Source organism: Macrosteles quadrilineatus, unplaced genomic scaffold, assembly GCF_028750875.1.
Source record: "Macrosteles quadrilineatus isolate MER2022 unplaced genomic scaffold, UCM_ALF_1.0 Scaffold_14__1_contigs__length_3811126, whole genome shotgun sequence".
Lineage (NCBI taxonomy): Eukaryota > Metazoa > Arthropoda > Insecta > Hemiptera > Cicadellidae > Macrosteles > Macrosteles quadrilineatus.
The window spans coordinates 1727242-1750034 of NW_026542607.1; the positions used below are offsets into that span (position 1 = coordinate 1727242).

A 22793-nucleotide genomic window follows, 5' to 3' on the forward strand; every position below is an offset into this window, starting at 1 on the left:
GTGTGTGTGTGTGTGTGTAATTTGTGGTTTAAAAATTTTAAAATAAAAAATCATTCTGTTGATTTTAGTTTTTTTTTTTTTTTTTAGTTAAACATCTTAAAATATAACACTTAGATAAAACCTAGGAAAACGGCAAATTCAACGAAGCAAAAGTAGTTATAACATGGTACATTTATGTCCCCCAAGACGAAAGCTTGGCGCCTGCATCCGCTCTAAAATACACGATGACCGCAATCCGAAGATGCAATCTGTAGTTGGCATAAAGGCGTGACGTGCCCGCCAACAATGTACTCCACCTTCCATTGCAACTTCATCAAACAATTAGTAGATAGTCATCAATCATCGGGCTGCAAGAGCTTGGCATCGTGAGAAGTAGTAAATTGTAAACCGTAACTGTTTATGATGAAAATAGTTAGCCACAGTTTTCAAACGATGTTAAATAAGACGCTAGGCCTAATAAATACTACACCTTGATAAAGATTGAATTTTAATTTGTTTTAATTCTGAAAAGGGAAATTTAATTTTGAAGTTTAGGTCTGTAAGCGGGAATGTTGCTGGAAGTCAACAGTCCCGGAAGATCAAATAATTTATACCTGTGCCGCTAGGTCAAAAACTACAATGTTTGCAGTGTCTGTAGATCAAAAGTCCCAGTAAGTCAAATAATACAGTCCGAGCTAAAAACGTGGTCTATGTTACAGCAATTGACTTATTGGGAATTTGACCTAATGCAACAGCAGTTTTAATATAACGAAATACGGTAAAATACAAGTTCAGTTTCGCTGAGTCAACAGTGCCGGAAGATCAAAAGCAATAAAAGTGAACGTCGATTCAGTGTAAAGTAGACCTCCTGCAACGCTTACTACACCAACAAAACTCGCTTTTAGCTACTTCGTGTTTTGTCATAATTAGAATAGAGCTAAAATTATCATATTTGGTACATAGCTTATCTATTAATGCTTCTTGCCAACTGTTTGGTCAACACTGTAAATAGGTATAGTTTATGTAATGAAAAGCCTTTCGTCAAAATGTGTGGCATGAAATACACGCAAGGACGATCTGAAAATTTCTGGTTATTGTATACGTTTGTAAAAGGAGATCCATTTAATTTTAGAACTATTTTATGAGTTATAATGTAGTCTAAACATAAACTGTGTAAATCTATTACGCCTCGGAAGGGTTGAAACCTGTCCAAACTATCATATACATTATTAAAACGTAAATGGGGTTTTTTCACATTCTGAATCAACCAGTCGACGGATTTTCATTATTTTTGTGTTGAAAGAAAGATAATTTTGAGAACTAGGGAATGCCATAGTCATAATTATAATTAAAGGTCCCAGTTTTTTAGAAATTAAGTTTTAATTTTATAAAAAGTCTAGCAGCCGACGCTAACCTTCTAAGCTGGCTTTTAGTACAATATAATTAGCTTAACATAACAGCTGTAAACATTCAGCATTTGTGACACAAATTCAGCATTTGGAAACAAATTTAAAGACATATTTAGAGTTGCCTTATTTATACTATGTGTAATGCTGACCATTGATACATTCAATTTAGGTATGAGGATGGCAGATTAATTAAATATGCATAGTAAAATAGTAGGATGTTCAAATTATTTTTTAAAGGAATCTTTGTAATCATCGATTTGTTTTAGTCCCATATAATTTGTTTGGTACTTACGTATTATACGGAGGCCACTTATTTTACAGCGCGCTGCGGCGGTTAGGTTAGGTTGGGTTATCATAAGTTTTTATGACTCATCTCGTATAGTTCGATTAATAACGAAACTAGGAAAGTTCTACAAACATATTTATGATAACCCAACTTAACCCAACCGCCGCAGCGCGCTGTAAAATAAGTGGCCTCCGTATAATACGTAAGTACCATTTGTTTTTACTAACAGCTGGTTGAATGTAATATTGTTCTATATAACTATTAGGTTTTTGGAGAATTTCCCATATAGGGAATAAGCTATTACCGTAGTACTTATGGTAACACCTGGACCCGGGACCGATTTGATTTTTCGTTTTGAGGTCCCTAGAGGCCAAAAACACCATCCGTTCAAATTCATATATACAGGGTGATCAGCTCAAGGAGGCCACCATTGGGAAATCGGAAACGGTAAGAATTAGAGACAACTTTAAATGGGGGACATTCCTTTATTTTTTGTGGCAGTTAAAAATATGATTTTAGTTTTTTTATCATGTTTTCGAATAGAATATGCAATTTAAAAACTTTTTTAGCCTTGACATTTTTTTCGATAAACCCACTCGTTTAGGAGTACAGCCTATGGAAAAATGACTTCCGGTGTACATTTACATCATGTAGCTCTTAAACGAGTAAGTTTAGAGCAAAATTGCAAAAAGTAAATTAGTCTTAGAATTGCATCTACATTCCTTAAAGACTATAGAATAAGTTTTCCACTTTTCAAGTTTGCCGCCATTTTTTAAATACTATAATTCATATTTTTAATGAATTTTATGGTCTTTTTGGAATGTGGATGCAATTGTAAGACTTTTTTACTCTTCGCATTTTTTCTATAAACTTACTTGTTTAGGAGCTACATGATGTAAAATGTACACCGGAAGTCATTTTTCCATAGGCTGTAACTCCTAAACGAGTGGGTTTATCGAAAAAATGTCAAGGCTAAAAAAGTTTTTAAATTGCCTATTCTATCCGAAAACATGATAAAATATAGGGTGTTCCATAAGAAATTTCAAATTTGGCCGCCATTTTGGAAAATGGTGGCTGAATTTCAAAAAACTAAAATCATATTTTTAACTGCCACAAAAATAAAGCAATGTCCTCCATTTTAAGTTTTCTCTAATTCTTACCGTTTCTGATATCCCAATGGTGGCCTCCTTGAGTTGATAACCCTGTATAGCCTATCTTTATTTATTTTTATGTTTTTCCCCACCCCAGGACCCCCTCCTTTTTTGGGGGTATTTCATACCCCCCAGGCCCCCGGTGACCCCCCAAAATATATGTCTAGGACAGCCCTTGTCTTCTTTACCTATAAAACACATGGGATACAGCCTTTTTTCACTGATCACGTAATGCGTGATTTTCTATAAAGTCTTGGAAAAATAAAAGGTAAAATAGATAGAATACAGGTGTACTGGGTATGTGGTTTACACACAAATATTCATCAAACTGTGTGATATTTTGTTATTGCAATGAACAATTTGAGAGTATCGTATTGTTTAAGTCGATGGAAAATCTCGGTTGATCCTGTTTTACAAGCAAACCAAAAAGATACAGTAGTCACCACTCTATGCGACATCTAACCACAAAATTGTAATCGTATGATTCTATAAGCATTGGTAGGATTGCAAAGTACTACACAAACATTATTTCTAGGGTAATAACAGTCACAATTTCCGCTGACTTTATAAGAGTCAACTAAAATATTATACTAATGGACACACAACTAAATGAAACAACTAATGGAAATACTCACGATGTACATCATATAACAGTTCGATATAAGCATTGTTGAGTATACACGTCAGTAGATACGTGTATACCCAATGATATAAGCAACGGTTCTTGCAATTTATTGCTTATTGTTTTTTAGAGTTGTTTTCGGACTTACTCTGTTTTCGGACTTACTCACACTCGTATAAGGTTTTCCACGTTTGTCATTGATAATGTAGCCATGTTGCTTTGAAATGGCGACCATACAAATGTATGCATTTTAAGCCAAGTATGAATGGAGATGAGTGTGGGATGAGTGGAGCGATCTTGTTGTCCTGTTTGTGACTAAGGCCGACATAATCCTTAGACACAGCTGTTAATTAATAGTGCATACAGTCAATTAATAGCAGCAGAGGTCAAGTTTGGTATCAAATTAAAGGTTTTATTCATAAAAATACATTGCCGCAAACTCAAACTCAAACGATGATAATGATAATAACGTTAATGATGTCGCTAAAACGTATCGTTTGAAATTTAACAGCTGAAAATAAGTGAAATAGAAAAGGTTTTGGTTAAATCCATCTAATTGTAATTGGACACTAGTAAATACTAGTGCACTTGTTGCTACCTCCCCCCTTCGGTTTCATGTATTCCTCTCAATCAGTTCAAACCTAGGAGGATTAAACATTAATGTTACTTAATTAATGTTAAATCCTCCTAGATTCAAACCTGAAACACCCAGATCGAAACTAGCCTGTCGTTATTTTACCGTTGCCTTTTTTAAATATATTTTTTCAAAAAAGAAAGATTATATTGATTTACTTTGGATTTTAAAAATGTTTTAGTTAAGTGTTAAATTTTGAAATTTTAGGGTAAATCGAGATGAATCTTTTTTCATAACATGGGTCTCTCCTACCTTAACATACATACCAAGTTTCATAAACATCGGTTGGAAAAGTGCAAAGATAAATATTTGTATGTGAAAAATACAAAATGGTGGATATCTGGTTAACGAAACGATTTCGGAAAAATGTTATCCTTGATTTTCTGTTTATTTTGACCGAAGGAATTACTAGGTAAAGTATCCCCCCGCTTATTTTTAACTACCTGTTTATGATGTATTCTTATAAGTGAAAATGTGAGCTGGTAATACAGAAAGATGTACTGGTGATATGTATATTCATCTTTTTCTTGTTCTTAGAACTGTAAATTAAAAGTCCACTCAGCAGTCGCATCGTACGATGTAGTTTTTTTCCATGCGTTGCGAAATGCTAAATTTGCCGTCCTCTTCAACCCAAGTTATCTATTGAACCACTGATTGTAAAAAATTAAAAAAAAAATATATTTTACGCATCACACTTTTGGCTACAACTTTGCCACAGACAAAACCTCTCTAACCCAAAAACAAACAAAAAAATCTCGCATGCTAACTTTTTCATGTTAGAAATCACGATTTAAAATTATTTCACTATACATATCAATTTTTATTAATTAGATCGGTAAATAGTTTAAAGTTCCAACAAAATAGTCATCGAGTAGGACTAACCAAGAAGCTCTGTGCCAATTTTCAAAATTGTAGCACAACTTTAAGTACACCAAAACGCGAAATTATTGAAGTCATACGTCGAGAGGACTATCGTTGTTTTTAACAGATTATACTTTTGACCTTCCGGCACTGTTGACTCAGCGAAACTGAACTTATATTTTATCTTATTTCGTTATATTAAAACTGCTGTTGCATTAGGTCAAATTCCCAATAAGTCAATTGCTTTAACATAAACCACGATTTTAGCTCGGACTGTACTATTTGACTTCCTGGGATTTTTGATCTACAGACACTGCAAACATTGTAGTTTTTGACCTAGCGGCACAGGTATAAATTATTTGACCTTCCGGGACTGTTGACTTTCTGCAACGCGTCCCTGTAAGCTAGGGCCTATGTCAAAAGAGAGACAATGTTAAAAACACAATTTAGGCAAAAAAATGTTTTCTTCTGTATACTATTTAGTTAACCGTTCTATCTCTAATGATCGTCTATTGTTTAAGATTTCTCATGTATCATTTGTTAACACTTTCCTTGGAAGGGCCAATGCCCTACGCCCTAGGTTTAATTTATTATGCAGGTCAATAAGCCTACCAGTATTTTAACTTGCAATAACATTTATAATAAAAAATAAAATTTTCCAACATTTTTTTAAAAATTAAAAACATTTTTTTTTAGCCGACATGTGATTCGATTACGAAACGGCCGACACGAGACGTAACAAAAAATTAAGTAATATAATTTTTATGTCTCGATGTTTACCTTTATTAAAACAATTTGTTGTGGTACGGTAGTGAAAATAAAATTAAAAATTAGGTCCAATTCTAGAGAACAGTTAAAAAAAATATAAAACTGGACATTACAATTTCCTTTGTGTAGGCTATGGTAAAAACAATACTTTTTGACTGGTTATAATTTTTTAATTGAAGATAAATTACAATACTTTTTAATTAGTTTAGGGAATTTCCCTAAAGGGAAGTAGCTGTTACCGTAGGTGGCACAGTAAGACTTAGGCCCAGGACCAATTTACTTTTTTATTTTGATGTCCCCAGAGACCAAATATACAGGGTGTTTCAGTAAAGCGTAGCGGGCTATGCAGATTCAGATTCTTCATGCGAAAATAAGTCGAAAATGTAGAATAACTTTTATTCGATTTCGGCTTAGTTTGGCCGTAATCCATCATTTTGTATTTATTTGAAAATAATTAATAACTCGAAATCCCTTGGAGATATTTTTATAAAACTTGGTATAAACTTTAATTCTACAGGTATAAACATTCTCCGAAAATATCTTTGCATAGTCTCATCAAATTTCAAAATGGCACCCATTTAAAATTTGTAAAGTAAAATTTCATTAAAACCAGCCATTAAAACAAAAATTTTAATGGTCGCCATTTTGAAAATTTGATGAGCCTGATCAAAGATATTTTCGGAGAATGTTTATACCTGTAGAATTATTGTTTATACCAAGTTTTATAAAAATATCTCCAGGCGATTTTGAGTTATTAATTATTTTCAAAAAAATACAAAATGGCGGATTACGGCCAAACTAACCCGAAATCAAAAAAAGTTATTCTACATTTTCGACTTATTTTTGCATGTGTAGAATCTGAATCTGCATAGCTTTACTGAAACACCCTGTATATATATATATATGTCCGTAAACATGATAAGTAACTTGAGCGATCTTCTTAAGCGATCTGTCAAGTGAATGGATTTCGGACCAAGACGATAGAGGACATCGCAAGGAAGACGAGGAGGAAAATCGATAGACAGAATACACTACACAGCAGAACAACATTAGAAGAGATAAAAGAGGAAAACACTAGATATATCACATTTAGCTACACGGGGACTACAACACAAAGGACTGCTAACAGATTCAAGAAATACGGAGTTTCAATAGCCTACAGGACTCAGAACACCATGAGTAAAATACTGCATCCAAAAATAGAAGATTGTAACAAATTCGACACTTCAGGCATATATAAAATCAATTGTGACGATTGTGATAGCTTCTACATCGGACAGACTGTGAACTTCGTTAACCGCTTCAAAAACCACATATCTGCATGGAGGAACAACAAACCGGAAAGATCAAATGTCGCACAACACCTGTTACAAAATGGGCACTCACTAGGAAAAATGGAGGATAGTCTAGATATTTTAAAGAATTGTAAGAAAGGATATGTAATGAATGCTTGGGAAGAATTGTATATTTATAAGGAAAAATGTAAAGATAGAAATAAGTTGATTAATGAACAAATACATTTTGATTCCAGTTGCACTTATAAAAATGTATTGGCCGGTGCTTCCGGTAGCCAATAGGGTATAAGTAGGGACGCCATTCAAGATTCTTGTCATTCGCCTATTGGGTCTGATGATGATTGGAGTGTCCAATCGAAATCGATCACCACTTACCACCTTTTAGCGAATTTCCCTATAGGGAAGTAGCTATTACCGTAGGTCTCATGGTAAGACCTAAGCCCGGGACCGATTTACTTTTTCATTTTGATGTCCCCAGAGGCCAAAAACACCATTCGTTCAAATTTTTATATATCTATATATAGATATATATATATATATATATATATATATGTCCATCCGCACGATAACTTGAGTAATTTTTGTCCGATTTTGATAAAATTTGGTTTGAAGGTGTAAGGCGGGATAAACTTGAATGAGTTCGCGAACCAGCATGATCGGACTATGGGAACGGGGGTTTATGGGGGGTTTTATGGGGTAAAAATAGGTTTTCCCCATTTTTGCCCCTAAAAACACAAAATTTCACAATTTCTTTTTAAACCACTTTGTAGAGCTTAAAAAAACAAATAATTTAGTATATTGAAGCGTTATTATGCGCCTAATTGTTACGGAGAAAATTCAAAAAAATTGTAATTTTAAAATTCCCATGTTATTCTTATGGAGAATAAGTCAACTGTTGTAGTTTGCTTGTTTATGAACATATTTTGATTGATTTTGAAAATACTTTTATTTCTTACTAAACTATTATCATTTTATAAAAAAATCTTTTTTACCCTCCCTGTTGCAGCAAACCTAAGGTACTTGTTAAACTAATTCTATTTAAATAGAAAATAAATGTGCTATTTTTATGGAGGCATTTTAGTGTAAATCCAATCAGGTCAATGGAAATTCGCTTAGTCTGCAGGTTTGCTGCGGCGGGGGTATTTTGTATATTTACCGTCTTGTGAGTAACAGTATGAGCGTAAATATATGTTTTAAGTGTTATAAGACGTTTCTTTTATTTACTTTCCGTAAATTTAATAACACGTACAATGCTGATCAAGAAGTTATTTTTTGATTACATTTTTACTAAAATACTTCCATAACTAAGACAAATTTATTCCCAATTTAAATAACATAAGATTTTAACAAAACATGGTGTTTTCTGCTACGGGGAAGGTAAAAAGTGTTTTTTGACCATACGTCAATAGTATAGGATGAAATAAATACATTTGCCAAATGTTATCAATATATACCCTATCCATAAACAAGTAAACTAAAACTACAACAGTTTTCGTTTTCTCCATAAGAATAACATAGGAATTTTAAATTACACAATTTTTTAATTTTCTCCGTGACTGTTGGGCATACACCAGCGCTTCAATATACTAAATTATTTCTTTTTTTAAGTTCTACAAAACGGTTTAAAAAGAAATTTCAAAATTTTTTGTTTTTAGGGTCAAAAATGGGAAAAACCAATATTTACCCCATAAAACCCCGTTCCCATGGTCCGATTATGCTGGTTCGCGAACTCGTTCAAATAAACGTAGGTTTACACGTTTGTACCAAATTTCATCAAAATCGGATCATTTTTGCTCGAGTTATCGCGCTAACAGATATATATATGAATTTGAACGGATGGTGTTTTTGGCCTCTAGGGACCTCAAAACAAAAAATTAAATCGGTCCCGGGTCCGGGTCTTACCATGAGTACTACGGTAATAACTTATTCCCTATATGGGAAATTCGCTAAATCACAAATAATTCTGTAGGCTATATCAAAGTGTTTTTATATGATTATTGGTCACGGAGAAAAATTGTAATTTAAAATTCCCATGTTATTCTTATGGAGAATAATGTAAAATGTTGTAGTTTGCTTGTTTTCTGGATATATTTTGATCAAACTTGGCATATTTATTGAATTTATACTAAGCTATAATTATTTTCTTTAAGCTATAATAAACACACTTTATTAGTTTCAGCAAATTTAGGTGCTTGTTAAACCTAATGTTATTTAAATAGATTAATTGCAGGCAAATGGAAATTCGCTTAGTCGGCAGGTTTGCTGCGGCAGGGGTATTTTTATAACTTTCAACTGACTCACAATTAAAAACAAATTAGCCCTACAAACTTTCTACCTTGGTTTGGTAAATAAAAGTAGATCCTATTAAATTTCATTCATGACAAATTAAAACATCGAAGTGGGATTAAAACACACATGTTTAATTCATAGATGTGTGTGTGTGTGTTTTAAACTCTAATTATTATTTAGCAACAGTTCAATTATGGTTAACTTCCAAATAAAAATCTGAGTTTTTACTTTGCCTAGGCCCTATCTAAATTTATTTGTCGAAACTTGAGCAATTATGAGCACCAATTCGTAAATCATTAGGACATGGATGATACATTTAATGTAGTAGGTAGCCTTAATTTACTTAAGTTAGTTTGTTAAGCTAATTAAGTTATAAATACTTAACAAAACCACACTACAATGCCAGGCAAATATTTAATTCCATATACAACTATTACAGCTTGTATGTATTATCTAAATGCATGTATTTTCACTTAAGGCCAGAGCGAATGCTATTGGATTGTTATTCAATATTTTTCCATCTTGTTTTGTTTGTAAGATAGAATGTAAAAATGGAGTTTGTCCAGTGGTATGTAAAATAAATAAAATATAATATTAAGCTTAACCCTCTGTAAGGACCCCTATACCATACCTTCATGGATCTTATCATTAATGTCAATTCCTCAGGAGAACCAGTTTAATGTTTACAAGATTGAAACCAACAAGAAAGCTTAATTGTTAGTTAGCCTAGGGTATTCGCAGTACCGTACTGATGTTGACCACTGTCTGAAAACTATCTTAACATTATATCCATAACTTATCCAATTTAGACTACTTAACTTAGTCGAGTTAAGTTGGTACACTACAAATGTTATTGAGTTGCCAGAGAGCTTTAGATTGACTAACCGTTGAAGTTCTTGACACTTAGTATTCAACAAATTGTTTTATGTCTCATTAAGTAAATCAATTTGATGACCAAGCCTGACCTACACCCAGTGATTATCATGAGCTCACAACAGTAACAACACTGACATAACTTATCTAGGCCTACATTTATGCTATAGGCTAGGTATTAGAAAAATACCAAAATAAAAGATCACAGGTAGGAGTGTGTTGCTAGCCTAAACTTAGTGCGCCTCAGATTTCAATGTGAGAAACACGTAGGCCTACGTTCTCTAGAATATCAACATAAATGTGATGAGTTAACTTAGGACTGATTTGAAAAAGCATTTTTAATTAATTCATGAAAACTGCCACTTTTTGGCGTTAACATGGACAAACAATGTTTAAACAATAAGCTAGGGTAAACTATGATAAACCAATCTAAACCCATTGAACATCTAGGGTAGCCCTACTTATAAACTAACAATCAGCAAACACAAATCTACACAGCACTAAACAGAAGTTTATTTTGAAAAACTTTCAAATCTAGAAATAGACTGTCTAACTTATGGGAAGAATAGCCGGTTACTCCTTACACTTAATTGAATGAAAGTGAAACAGCAAAACATGGAAATCCTCTTGTTAACCTAACAATAGGCCTATGGGCTTTATAATTATTTTTCGGCCTGTGTAAAGTGCAAATTTAAAAAAATAAGCTTACCCTTGGAAATGTTGAGCCGGCTGAGGATCCAAAATTTGAGGACGGTCTGTCAAAAAAAGACTTTCTGTCTTGATCAAATTCTTTTCTCAATTCATTAAATAACTCATCGCCCGACTTCCCACGTATTCGATCACTCAACCTTGGTCTGTCTCGAAACGTGTACGAAAAAGACATAATCACTATAACTGCCCACGATGATCCCAACCAGTATTTTCTTCTAGAACACAGCAGAAGATACTAGAGAGAGGATTCAAGAAGACGATAATATCTTGTTCAGTGCTGCCAAACTGAGTTCTATACATTTCCCGGAGCTTTGTTGAATTTCCCTTTAGTTCTGATGATATCATCGATTATATATCCATATTTTGCTAGTTTATTACCTTGGAGTTGTGGCATTATCACATGGATAAAATCCATTGGTGATTTGGCGGGGTTTGAACCCGGGACCTCTGGAACTGAAGTCCAGCGCTCTAACCACTAGACCAGCTAGCGAGCTAGCTCCCCCAAAAATCATTTCATACAAAAATTATTTCAAACAGGGTACTACCTACTAGTAGGCCTACTATATGGTATTTATTATTTCATGTATATATGTATATATATATATATAAAGGTCCCCTCATCTAAGCCGTCTAAGCTGCCTCAGGCCCCCCCAACTTCCTTCCACCATGACCTCGAAAGTAGCCACTGGTTATAGCAGAGGGGGTTTAAAACTAGCGTCTCATTTTCCTCTTCCAGGAACTGATTAGAACCTTTTCTGTGAAGGAGTGGAGGATTGTGGGAGAGGCCCTCACGTCGATTTAAGGAAATCTTTATAAATTTATTTGATAGGTATTTTTTTAGTTCTAACCGAACCAACCAAACTTTCTGATAATATAAAAAATATATAAGATAAAAATCGAATGAGGGTTTACTAATTTAAAAAAATAGTTCTGTTCATAAATAAAATTAGAAATGCCTCAAATTCTAACAAAAGATGTACCAGTTAAGAAGTATTTGTATTCTTAACAAAATCCTGGACAAAAAGTTAGTGTCACTGGTTGGATTCGAATTGGAGACCTCCAGATCACCAGTCCGAGACACTATCAACTACGCCACAAACACCGATGGAATCATATCGTCTCGTTACGGTCCTATCGATATGTATACTGTATATATATAGATTTTTTGTAAACAGTAGAGTAGTAACACGGTCTCCACTACTTCACTTTCGTCCCAAATCAAACCTTTCTTGGTACAAAACGCTATCAGTGACTTAGTTTAGTGTTTCTTAAACTGTAGTGGACTCTTTCTTCCCCAATCAGAAAGCCCGTTACAGTATACAAACATAAATTTGACAGGCTACATGTAAGAGCCTTGTCGCTCTTTGCCTGAATGCATGGATGAATATTTTTCATTTCACAATCTTATTAGTATGAGTACCGTAGTAGGATGAGTAGGAGTGTTCTGATCACTCATTAATTTGACACTTTTATCTTGGAAGCATTGAATCCATCCAGACAGTACCTTTTTCATAGTCCAAATCAAATAGCCTATAGATGGCCACTTATGTTATATTTCCCTTTTAAGTCAAATAGATTCAGGTATCAATCATGTTAGCTTAATATCCTTTGTTCTTCCGTTCCACTCATAATACAGTTTTTAAGAACCACTCCTTTTAAAATTTCTACCACTTACAAAACCTAATTCAAATATAAAATAATTAACACACAGGAACAGAACAGGCTACCTAGAAAACTTCAGGAAAAGTAATAATAATTAACCTATTATTTAAACACTTTATTCAACTTTCTTTACAATTTACAAAATATTTTTATGGTTACATTTTACATTTGAAAAATATGTAAAGCGAATCTGAAAATGTACAATCTATCACAACAAAGGGAATTTGTACCCCGAGAAATTTTTAAAATATTTTGTACACAGTAAAAAATGCTCAACGTATATTAACATATGTACATTTACACATAAGTACATCTTGAGCTAGTTTAGAAGCCGAACAATTATTCGCAGAATGTAATGATTAATATCCCATAACCCTTAGCCCATGTTTAGTTGATGAAAATGGGACTCCAAAGACTTGAAGTATTGAATTAAGCAGTAAACAAACATGAACACATGTTAAGGGTAATTTTATTAACCTTGCTGATAACGCATATTTTAAAGTCAATAAGTTACCAAAATATTGAACATGTTTTTTATCATCTTCTTTGAAAATAAAGGATCGGAACTGTTAAGGCTGTGTAAGGGATTATTTCACTTTCAAATATAAAATTCCAGCTATAGATTGAGTAATTTTAAAAACTTCTCTTAACACAAGAGTTACAATAAAAATAATTTTAATATATATTTTTTACAAGGAAAGTTAAGTTTAATAAGCATAAATGTTAATATTTGTTTCGAAATACGTTTACCACTGAAAATATTGTTAACCGTAAGCTCAAAAATATTCTTCAGCTGCTCAAAACACTAAAGAACTAAAATAAATATCTAAAATTAGTAATAAAATATAATTACAAAACAACCAAACACTAAAGAATGTTTCTAATATACATATATGGAACCATAAAATCTAGTTAAGTTATCTCATAGTAAAACTCAACACAAACAATTGATCTTTATGTCCGACTTCTGGAAATGAACTAGATAACACTTGAAAATACGCTTCTTTTTCAAATTACCAGCAAGTGCTTCAATCAAACCCCAAAAAGTTTACATCATAAGGCATGAGAGTATTTAAGACACACAATTGATTGAGACATTAAAAATTAAAACTAAAGTAAAATTAAAATATCTTCAAGTGGCTTGGACATTTTATTTTTCAAATAATAGTTTAATTTAATTTCAATTAAATTTCTAAGACTGGACATCAATGTTCTTGTAACTGCTAGTTGATAAGTTAATTAGAATATTGGATTTATCTTTCCATAATAAGTTTTATCACTCCAGAAAATTGTACACTGACAAATCATAACTAACTCTGTTCTACTAAAATAGCTTTCAAAAAAATATATTTTAAGAATACATATCCTCATCAAGCAAAATATACAATGTAACAAAAAAACAATCTTGTCTAAGTCTGTAACCTTAAACTGTAATATAATGTTAATAGTTAATATAATATTTATACAAAGTTAAAGTAGTATATTTTCAAATGAAAAGAAAACCCCTATTTGTTAACTAATGATTTATGAATTAAAATTCATTTCAGTATATTTATCAGAAATAAAATTGATAAGACAGGTAGTATCAGGGAAAATTGGAACACATTTTTTACCAGATTAGCTAGTTTAACTCAGTCGTTGCGCTATAAGTAAACGTATCTGACATCCCAACCATCTTTAATTCCAAGCTGGTTTGATACTTCTGCTTTTTTCATCAAGGCATGAACTCAATTTTTCATTCACAACTGTCACTGGCAGGGTAAATAAACGTGGTGGATCAAAAAGAGTAATAATTGCTTGAATAAATGAATAACTAAAAAGTTAGTGCTTGTCTTCAAATCTGAAGGTTGTTGGTTCAATTCCAAGCAAGATCGTTCCCATACCCAGATGCCATTAGTCATTTGGCTATGAATTAATTATGCTATCTAACTAAAAGGTTGATATTAGATCGTAACAGGACCAGGTTTTGAACAGTTCCATTTCAAAACGTAAAAAAATGCCATTGGCGTAGATAACACAAAAATTAGATAGCCTACTTTAATATTGATGGTAGATGGCACAAAAAGATTATGTTATATTGATTGACTTCTTAATTATATAAGGTACAGCTTACATTATGAACTTAGGAAACAAATTCAATTCAAAATGAAAATACTCTCATTCTCACAGTTTTCTCATACTGTTCTGTTCTAGACCCTTAGAAGAAAGAACCTCCCCCCATACCAAATGGTTCTAAAAACTTGCTACATTCAAAAACAGTTCTTGGTTTAGATTCAAGCTGTTTCGACAAACAATAATTTTATAGTAAAGAACTCCAGAAACCGGGTCTTTAAAAAGAAACATAACAGAGATTCAATTGTTATCTTTCAAAGCTAATAAACGTATCTCTGGCAAAATGTTAAAGTTAGAAACATTTATAATTGAAACTGATTGTGACAAGACCCTGAAACTACCTTTTATAAAAATATTAAAACACAAATATTTACATAGAACAATGAGCAAAATATGGCTGGAAATGTACACAGTTAAGTGCCACGCCACTAAATAACAACATAAATATTAAATATTTCAAGCTCGACTATTTCGATAAAATTAACAATATTCTTTTAACCCAAACACCTCTCACTGACTCGATAACAATTTTAATTCATGTTTGGTTTCAAACAATCGCAAACTCAAGAGAGATTATAATATTGACAAAGTGGCAAGACTCTTAGTGGAGTTTTATTTGCTATTTCTTCCATGCGTTGCTCGTAGAAGTGACTCCATTGGACAGTGTGGGGAAGTGGTTGTCTAGCGAGTGAGTAGTATGGTGGAGTTTGAACTCCGACGTCGCCACGACCTGAGAGCAGACAGCACACACTTGCAGCCTCCACTCCTTCCTCCGCTCAGCTACCTTCCAGAGTTCCTAAGAAATTAATTAAAACATATAAATGATGTGATATTCAATGGTGTGCGATCCTAAAGGCTTGAGTGAGTCAGGAAATGATCAAGCCCCATGTCAGCAAACCAAGCTCGGACTGAGCTTTAGCTTTTATCATCCTGTTTACAGAAAAGGCCCACAAAGATCACACGTTCGAAAAAATTCACGCTTCCAATAGTGGGCGTTAGTGGTAACAATTCTGTGATCGTAGATGTTCACTATATTGCTGCTGTCATGAGAGACGACAGTTAAGCCTACAAGACCACAGGAGATGTTCAGAATTTTGCGATAATTGCTGAAGACCATAATGATGTCCACACAACTGTGAAAGATGTTCAGGATTTGGCGCAATCGCGGAGGAAGATGATGTCTCTACGACCGCAGAAAATGAAATGACTGAGTTAAAAGATTATTACACAAAATTAATGATTACTAAATTTAATACAGCTTTTCTATTGGTAACATCTGATGTAACCTATTGGGATACCAAAATGCACTATCTGATGACAACAGGAATTCCTATTTTGTTTTGCCCTTTCAGTGACTTAAATACAACTATATATCAACTAGATAAAAAAAAAACAACTAGATTTTTATAAACAGGTTAAGTGTAAGAGAGGGCCATGTGGCCCTAACTTTGCCTGATTAAATAAATCATTTTTCATTTAATTTCATATCTTTCTTACTCATTAATTATTAATTTATCTTAAATTATCATCTTCCTCCAACAATTGGAAGACAATTAGCAATAATCTTAATGCCGTTGGTCTATTTCACTCAATTGTAGACAGTCGTGGAATTTCGACACAAAACATAACCTTAAAACTCTCACTAGTTGTTTGCTAATAATTTTGATTTCCAACCAAAGAAACTATAAATGCACACAATAACTATTGCAAATAGATAGGAAAAAATCATTGCCCTGACAAGAGCTGCAATCTCACAGAATAATGTCAAACTAGTAGCAATGTCCCAGGACGGGACAGTTCCGTCTAGGAATGCCAGAGCGCATTACAGACAGAACGGAAATATTCCGTCCAAGTATGCCAGTGGGTTACTTAAAACTGTAGATTAATAAAACAACAAAATGTGGACACAAACCTAAACACCATCATAACTAATCATATCCTACCAACCTGCTGTTTGTTAATGTCCGGTAGTAAGACCAGCAGTTCTGGGAACACTTCCAAGAACTTGTCCCCCATGGCCTGCTTGCAGTGTTCATAGTATGTCTGTGCATTGATAGTGTCTTGTCTGTAACAAGACAACACATTAACAATCAACTGACCACAAAATGTTCCTTGGTAACATGGCAGATTATAAATCTTAATTGTTGAATTTTAATACACTAGTGGCTTGTAGGGGCAATAGCCCCTATATTATAGCTCAGGGTAAATAAAACAAAATTTGTTTTATTTACTCTGAGATTATAGTAATTATTTTGTACAAATTATTGGTCTCATGGGTTACCCTACCTTGAATTATCATTTAACTTTTTTATTATGATATGTATAATAGTTATTACATACCTGCATAATGTGTTTTGATGTCTGCTCTATTTAAAATACAAATTCCAAAGGATATGCGGTGTGTTTATAATATAAACTTTCAAATCATAATACAACTAAGGAACATTTTCCAATAACAATCTTCATGACTATTAATTAAATATATATAGATTTCTTTAAATATAGACAAATTCACTTAGAAAAACACATATAGAGATAATGTCATCATCCAAATTGTAAAATGCTAATTAATTCTATAACAAAATCTCTCTGAAACAACATTTGTTGTTTAGTATCCATTTTGGTCTATTCCTTGGCCTTTATTTGGTTCTAGTGCTATTAACATCATCTACCCTCTTTACCCATCTAAAAGCAATATAAAGTTGACCATGGGTAAACACTGGGATTTTCAAATAAATGCCATCTTTTGTGAAGGTTCGGCCTTGCGCCACAATTTCACCAAATCAAATTGTGCAATGCACCACAATGAATGCATCTATCGTTCATTGGCCCTATGCTGTGTAATGCAATCTCATTTAAAATTGGTAATCTATACACAGGAATAACTTCATGTTCATCCGATGCTCATTTATTCTTCTTCCATTAATATCGTGCCAAATCTGGCGCCTATAGTTCTCATTTCGAGGAACAATACCTCTGAGTGGTAGTCTTCCGACATTATACATTATTACTGTGCAAGCCATTGTAAAGTATTAAGTGTAAAAGTATCAAATTGTTTGTTCAAAAGATTTGATCTAATTTTCACTTTGTGTTGTTTACTACTTCACTAACAACTTTACAATAACAAAATAATGCACATTCAGGTGTGGTTATATTTTTCAATTTATATAATCACAGCTGTGTTTGCACTAAATAAAAAGACATAAAATTAGATTCCCATGCTATTTAAATGTGAATTGTTTTATTCCGTAATAACCTTTTGGTGCATAATTAAGAAAAATGAATAATTTTCCCCAAAATTTCATGCCCAGACCTTTAAAATGAGACCTCTCCCAGCTTTCTACGGCCTGCCGTTCACTCACAATTTCATTGTAAAATTTTGGGCTTACGGAATTAGATATACTAGTGGTCGTCCAGTGGTGGAAATTTCGACCAAAGATATTGAATGTACACGCATTGACTATTGGACACTGAAGTAGACATCCCATCCATATGGACCATTTTATTATAAAACATTGTAATTGTGTGAGCCATACAGAATGCGTGTCTAAAATTCTAATTTCTTCCTTATTTGTTGTTGATGACAAAGTGGATGGATCATAACAGTTGCTATAGCTCATAATAAGTCATTCCAAAACTTGAATTGATAAAAAACATCGTTTATTCGACAGAAATTAGTAATTTAGATCAGCGCAATCTGGTGGTGGCTCACATCAACTACGATGAATTTAATTTAAAAAAAACTGGTGACAACTTTCACATAGGGATGGAATGACTTAAGTCAAATGGTCAAAGGTACAGACTTCTCTATTTTCATCCCAAACTGTAAATAAAACATGTGATTTCTTTCATTTGTTTTGATTTTATGTTTATATTTCGTTGTAATTTCGTCACCAGCATGGCAACCCATTTAACCCATGTTAATATTTTAAAATTTCGAATTCATATTTTGTGCTTATTTTTGAGCCAATTTTAATTTATAAAGGGATTCTGCACCCCTACAGAAAAATATCTTTCTAACAGTATGCGTAGATTTTCCCTATGATGCACACGAGCTGAGAAAAAAGGTTTTAAAGAAACATGCTTGCCTATTAATATATAGATAGATAGATTGTAATAATAGGGGAGGGGTTAATTTGTAAAAAAAATGTGCGTCATTTGGAAAAGTTAATAAACGATAATGAAAGTTTGTAAAATCTGACAAAAGTTATTAAATGGACCTTGTTGTGCCAACCTGAAGAAGGCTAGAATGTATACATGTTATGAACATATGAAGCAGTTGTTACCATAGCAACCAAAATGTTTATTATCAAATGCTGTTTACTATTCTATTCTGATCTTAAATATAACACAGTTACTTCTATTTCAACACTCTGTCTTTTTATATTCTAATATTTCCACTTGAAAGTCATCTCAGTTGGTGACGATTTGGTAAAAAACTATTATCAATTCTTGTTTTACTCTATTATTTTCAAGATATTTTATTTTGTTAAACATTTCAACTTAAAATGAATGAAGAACAATTTGAAAGACTCATGAATGTTTTGGCTGCAGCTCTAGGTAATAAAACTTCAACTCCTCAGATCAATCCTTTTGAACATTTTGATCCAAATAATGATAAATTCAAATCATATTTGGAACGTTTTGAAAATTATTGCAATTTGAAGAACATTAAAGAAGACAAGATGAAGGCTCAACTCCTGTGCTCATCCATTGGTAAGGAACATTACAATAATCTGACAACTCTTTTAGGCCCAGAAAATCCTGTAAAAGACCTTAATTTTTCAAAACTAATCGAACATTTCACAGTGATGTTGTCACCTACAGTATCTCATATTGTTGCACAACACTATTTCCTCAGTGTTTCACAACAGTTGCATCAATCTATCTCTGATTTTGTCACAGTCCTGAAAGGTAACCTGAATGATTGTAATTTTTACACTTCTTGCAATGAATGTGAAAGTAAAATTTCAATTGCTGATGAATTTCTCCGCCCTCAATTTATTAGAGGACTAAAAGACAATTGGATACGTGAACAACTTCTACAAGACACTAATCTCAACAGTTTTGACACACTCCTCAAAAAAGCAATTGCCCTAGAAGCTTCCCGCTATGAATCAAATAAAATTTGTAATCCTGCCACACAATCATCAAGTGGAAATGCAGATACACACAAAATTGATAGGCATTCAAGGTCTAAGACAAAGGAATATCAAAGTTTCAAGCAATTTAAGACTCCCAAATATGATGACCGCGGTTCCAATAGATCTCAATCACAACATTTCCGTAACAAAAGCCTAAAAAGACACGTTGACTACAAAGCTTTGGGTATTGATGGACTTTGTTTCAAATGTGGTCGATCAAACCATCAGTCTAATGAATGCAAAATTAATCGGAACAATCTTAAATGCACTTCCTGTGGAAAACAAGGCCACATATCAAAAGTGTGTATAACGTCTCTACTAAAGAGCTCTAAAACAAACACCCTGTTGTCTCACTACACAGAAGATGAATCCAGTCACCCAGATGAGTATGGAATCACACAAATCAACGATGTGGAAGATCTTTACATAGTAGGACCAGACTCAGACAAATACATGGTTACAGTCACTATCAACAACAAGCCTCAAACATTTGAAGTAGACTCTGGTGCACAATTTTCCTTAATCTCAGAAACGGACTTTGATAAACTTGGACTTAAAGTGCCACTTCAACCAACTCCTATCTCATTTCGCTCCTACTCTGATCATATAATAAAACCTAAAGGTAAAGTAACTGTCTCAGTCTCTTACAATGCAAAATCACTAAATGCTGATTTATTTATAGTACCTGCAGGTCATTCTGCTTTGTTAGGACGAATTTGGATTCGTGGACTTGGAATTGAACTCAGTGAGGTAGACAACAGAAAGCAATCACCGATGAATACAGTTGATGTTAATTTAGTTCCGTCTCTAGAGGATATATTCGAAAAATACTCAGAAATTTTCGAAGAAAGAATCGGATGTGTTCCCAATGTTGAAGTCAAACTCCAACTCAGAGATAATGAAAAACCAGTATTTACTAGGGAACGTGATGTCCCTTTCGCATTACGAGAGAGAGTAGAAAAGGAACTTACAACCCTCGAGTCTCAAGGAATCATAACTCCAGTCGCATCAAGTGATTGGGGGTTACCATTGGTTGTTATCCCAAAGCCAGATGGAGGAGTCAGACTATGCGTAGATTACAAGTGTGGGGTTAATTCAAAACTTGTCTCATCTAACCACCCCATTCGACGCATTGATGATGTCCTACATAGTCTCCGCGGATCAAGATACTTCTGTAAGTTGGATCTTCATAAGGCTTATTTGCATCTAAAAGTCGATGAAGAGGGAAGTAAGATTCAAACGATATCAACACATAAAGGAATGTTCAACATGAATCGTCTCAGTTTTGGAATAAAAACAGCCCCTTCTGAGTTTAATCGAATTTTGTCACAGCTATTAAACGGATTATCAAAGGTAGAAGCTTACTTTGATGATATTATTTGTCACGGAGAAACTCTCGAAGAGTGTATGAAGAACCTTATTGCATGTTTGGAATGTCTCAAGAAGAATGATCTACATCTTAACAGAACAAAATGTGTTTTCTTCAAGGAAAGTATTAATTACCTTGGACATGTGGTGTCATTCAATAAGATTCAAAAATGCCCTAAAAAGGTTGAAGCAGTTACTCAGATGCCTCGCCCTCGAAATGTTGATGAGTTAAGACGCTTTCTTGGCTTAGTTACATACTATGCAAAATTCATTCCTGACTTCTCTTCAAAAACACATCCGCTACGATGTTTGCTTCGAAAAGGAGAAAAATTCTTTTGGTCAGCTGCTGCTGAAGCCTCATTTCTGAATCTGAAATCTGAACTTTGTAGTGATACAGTTCTTATTCCTTTCGACCCATCAAAACCAGTTATTCTCACAACAGATGCTAGCCCAACTGGAATTGCTGCAATACTCAGTCATGATATCGATGGTCAAGAAAGACCAATTGCATATGCATCCAGAGCATTGACCCAGGCTGAAACCAATTACAGCCAACTTGATAGAGAAGCTCTAGCAATCATCTACGCAGTCACCCATTTTTACAATTACGTTTTTGGTAAAAAATTCACTCTTGTCACCGATAATGAACCATTGTCACATATCTTTCATCCAGGACGTGCCCTGCCACGAATGACCTCATCTCGCTTATTGCGTTATTCTTCATTCCTCAGTGGTCTTGACTATACAGTTCGATGCAAGAAAGGGAAAGACAATGAAAACGTGGATTGTTTGTCTCGAAGCCCAGTTCAATCATCAATTTCATCTGAACTAACATTCGACAAAGAAATAAACACAATCAATGCAGAAACCTTACTTCAAATCTCCAGCACAGTGATAACCGCAGAAACGATCAAAGAAGAAACAGCAAAAGACCCTGAGCTTCAAGTTCTTTTGAATGAACTGAAAAATAGTCGCAAAGATAGCCCTTACACGATCTCAGACAACATACTTTTCCGATCAGATCGAGTCGTAATTCCCAAATGTCTTCAAAATCAAATTCTAAATGAGCTCCATGAATCACACCTCGGAATAACTAAAATGAAACAGCTTGCTAGAAGATATGTATATTGGGAAGGTATGGACAAAGACATAGAAAGATTAGTGAAAAGCTGTGAAGCTTGTGCTAAAGTTCGTCACAATCCACCAAAAGCTCCGGTTCATCCGTGGGATCAGCCCGATGATAACTGGGAAAGAGTGCATATTGATTATGCCGGTCCATTGGATGGAAATTATTTCCTCATGTGTGTAGATGCTAAATCAAAGTGGGCAGAAGTTCGCATTCTTCGAAATGCTCCTTCCTCAGCAACAACGATGGCACTACTTGAAAACATTTTCTCGGTCCATGGGTACCCCTCGTTCTTAGTCTCGGACAATGCCACTATATTCAAAAGTGAGGAATTTATCAACTACTGTAAAGAACGTGGGATTTTCCAAAAATTTACTGCTCCTAACCATCCTGCAACAAATGGCCTGGCGGAACGAAACATACAAACCTTAAAGAGAAGACTTATTGCTGCTGCCGATGATCCAACCCCAATTACCACAAAGCTACAAAACATAATGTTCAGA

The 22793-nt window shown here is 33.8% G+C and overlaps 2 protein-coding genes across 2 annotated transcripts in view; both read right to left on the reverse strand.

The window, feature by feature from the left end:
- Window positions 1-11111, reverse strand: part of LOC129004991 (BAG domain-containing protein Samui-like) — a 45632-nt gene extending 34521 nt beyond the window's left edge. The window contains exon 1 of the mRNA XM_054433723.1: window positions 10877-11111. Within this exon, the coding sequence (XP_054289698.1) occupies window positions 10877-11050 (174 nt within the window). The 5' untranslated portion in view covers window positions 11051-11111. The remainder of the gene's footprint in view (window positions 1-10876) is intronic.
- A 1529-nt stretch (window positions 11112-12640) lies between these two features.
- Window positions 12641-22793, reverse strand: part of LOC129005002 (E3 ubiquitin-protein ligase ZNF598-like) — a 30866-nt gene continuing 20713 nt past the window's right edge. Inside the window, exons 12-13 of the mRNA XM_054433749.1 lie at window positions 16600-16717; window positions 12641-15448 (exon numbers count right to left, since the gene is read on the reverse strand). Coding sequence (XP_054289724.1) covers window positions 15272-15448; window positions 16600-16717 — 295 coding nt within the window. The 3' untranslated portion in view covers window positions 12641-15271. The remainder of the gene's footprint in view (window positions 15449-16599; window positions 16718-22793) is intronic.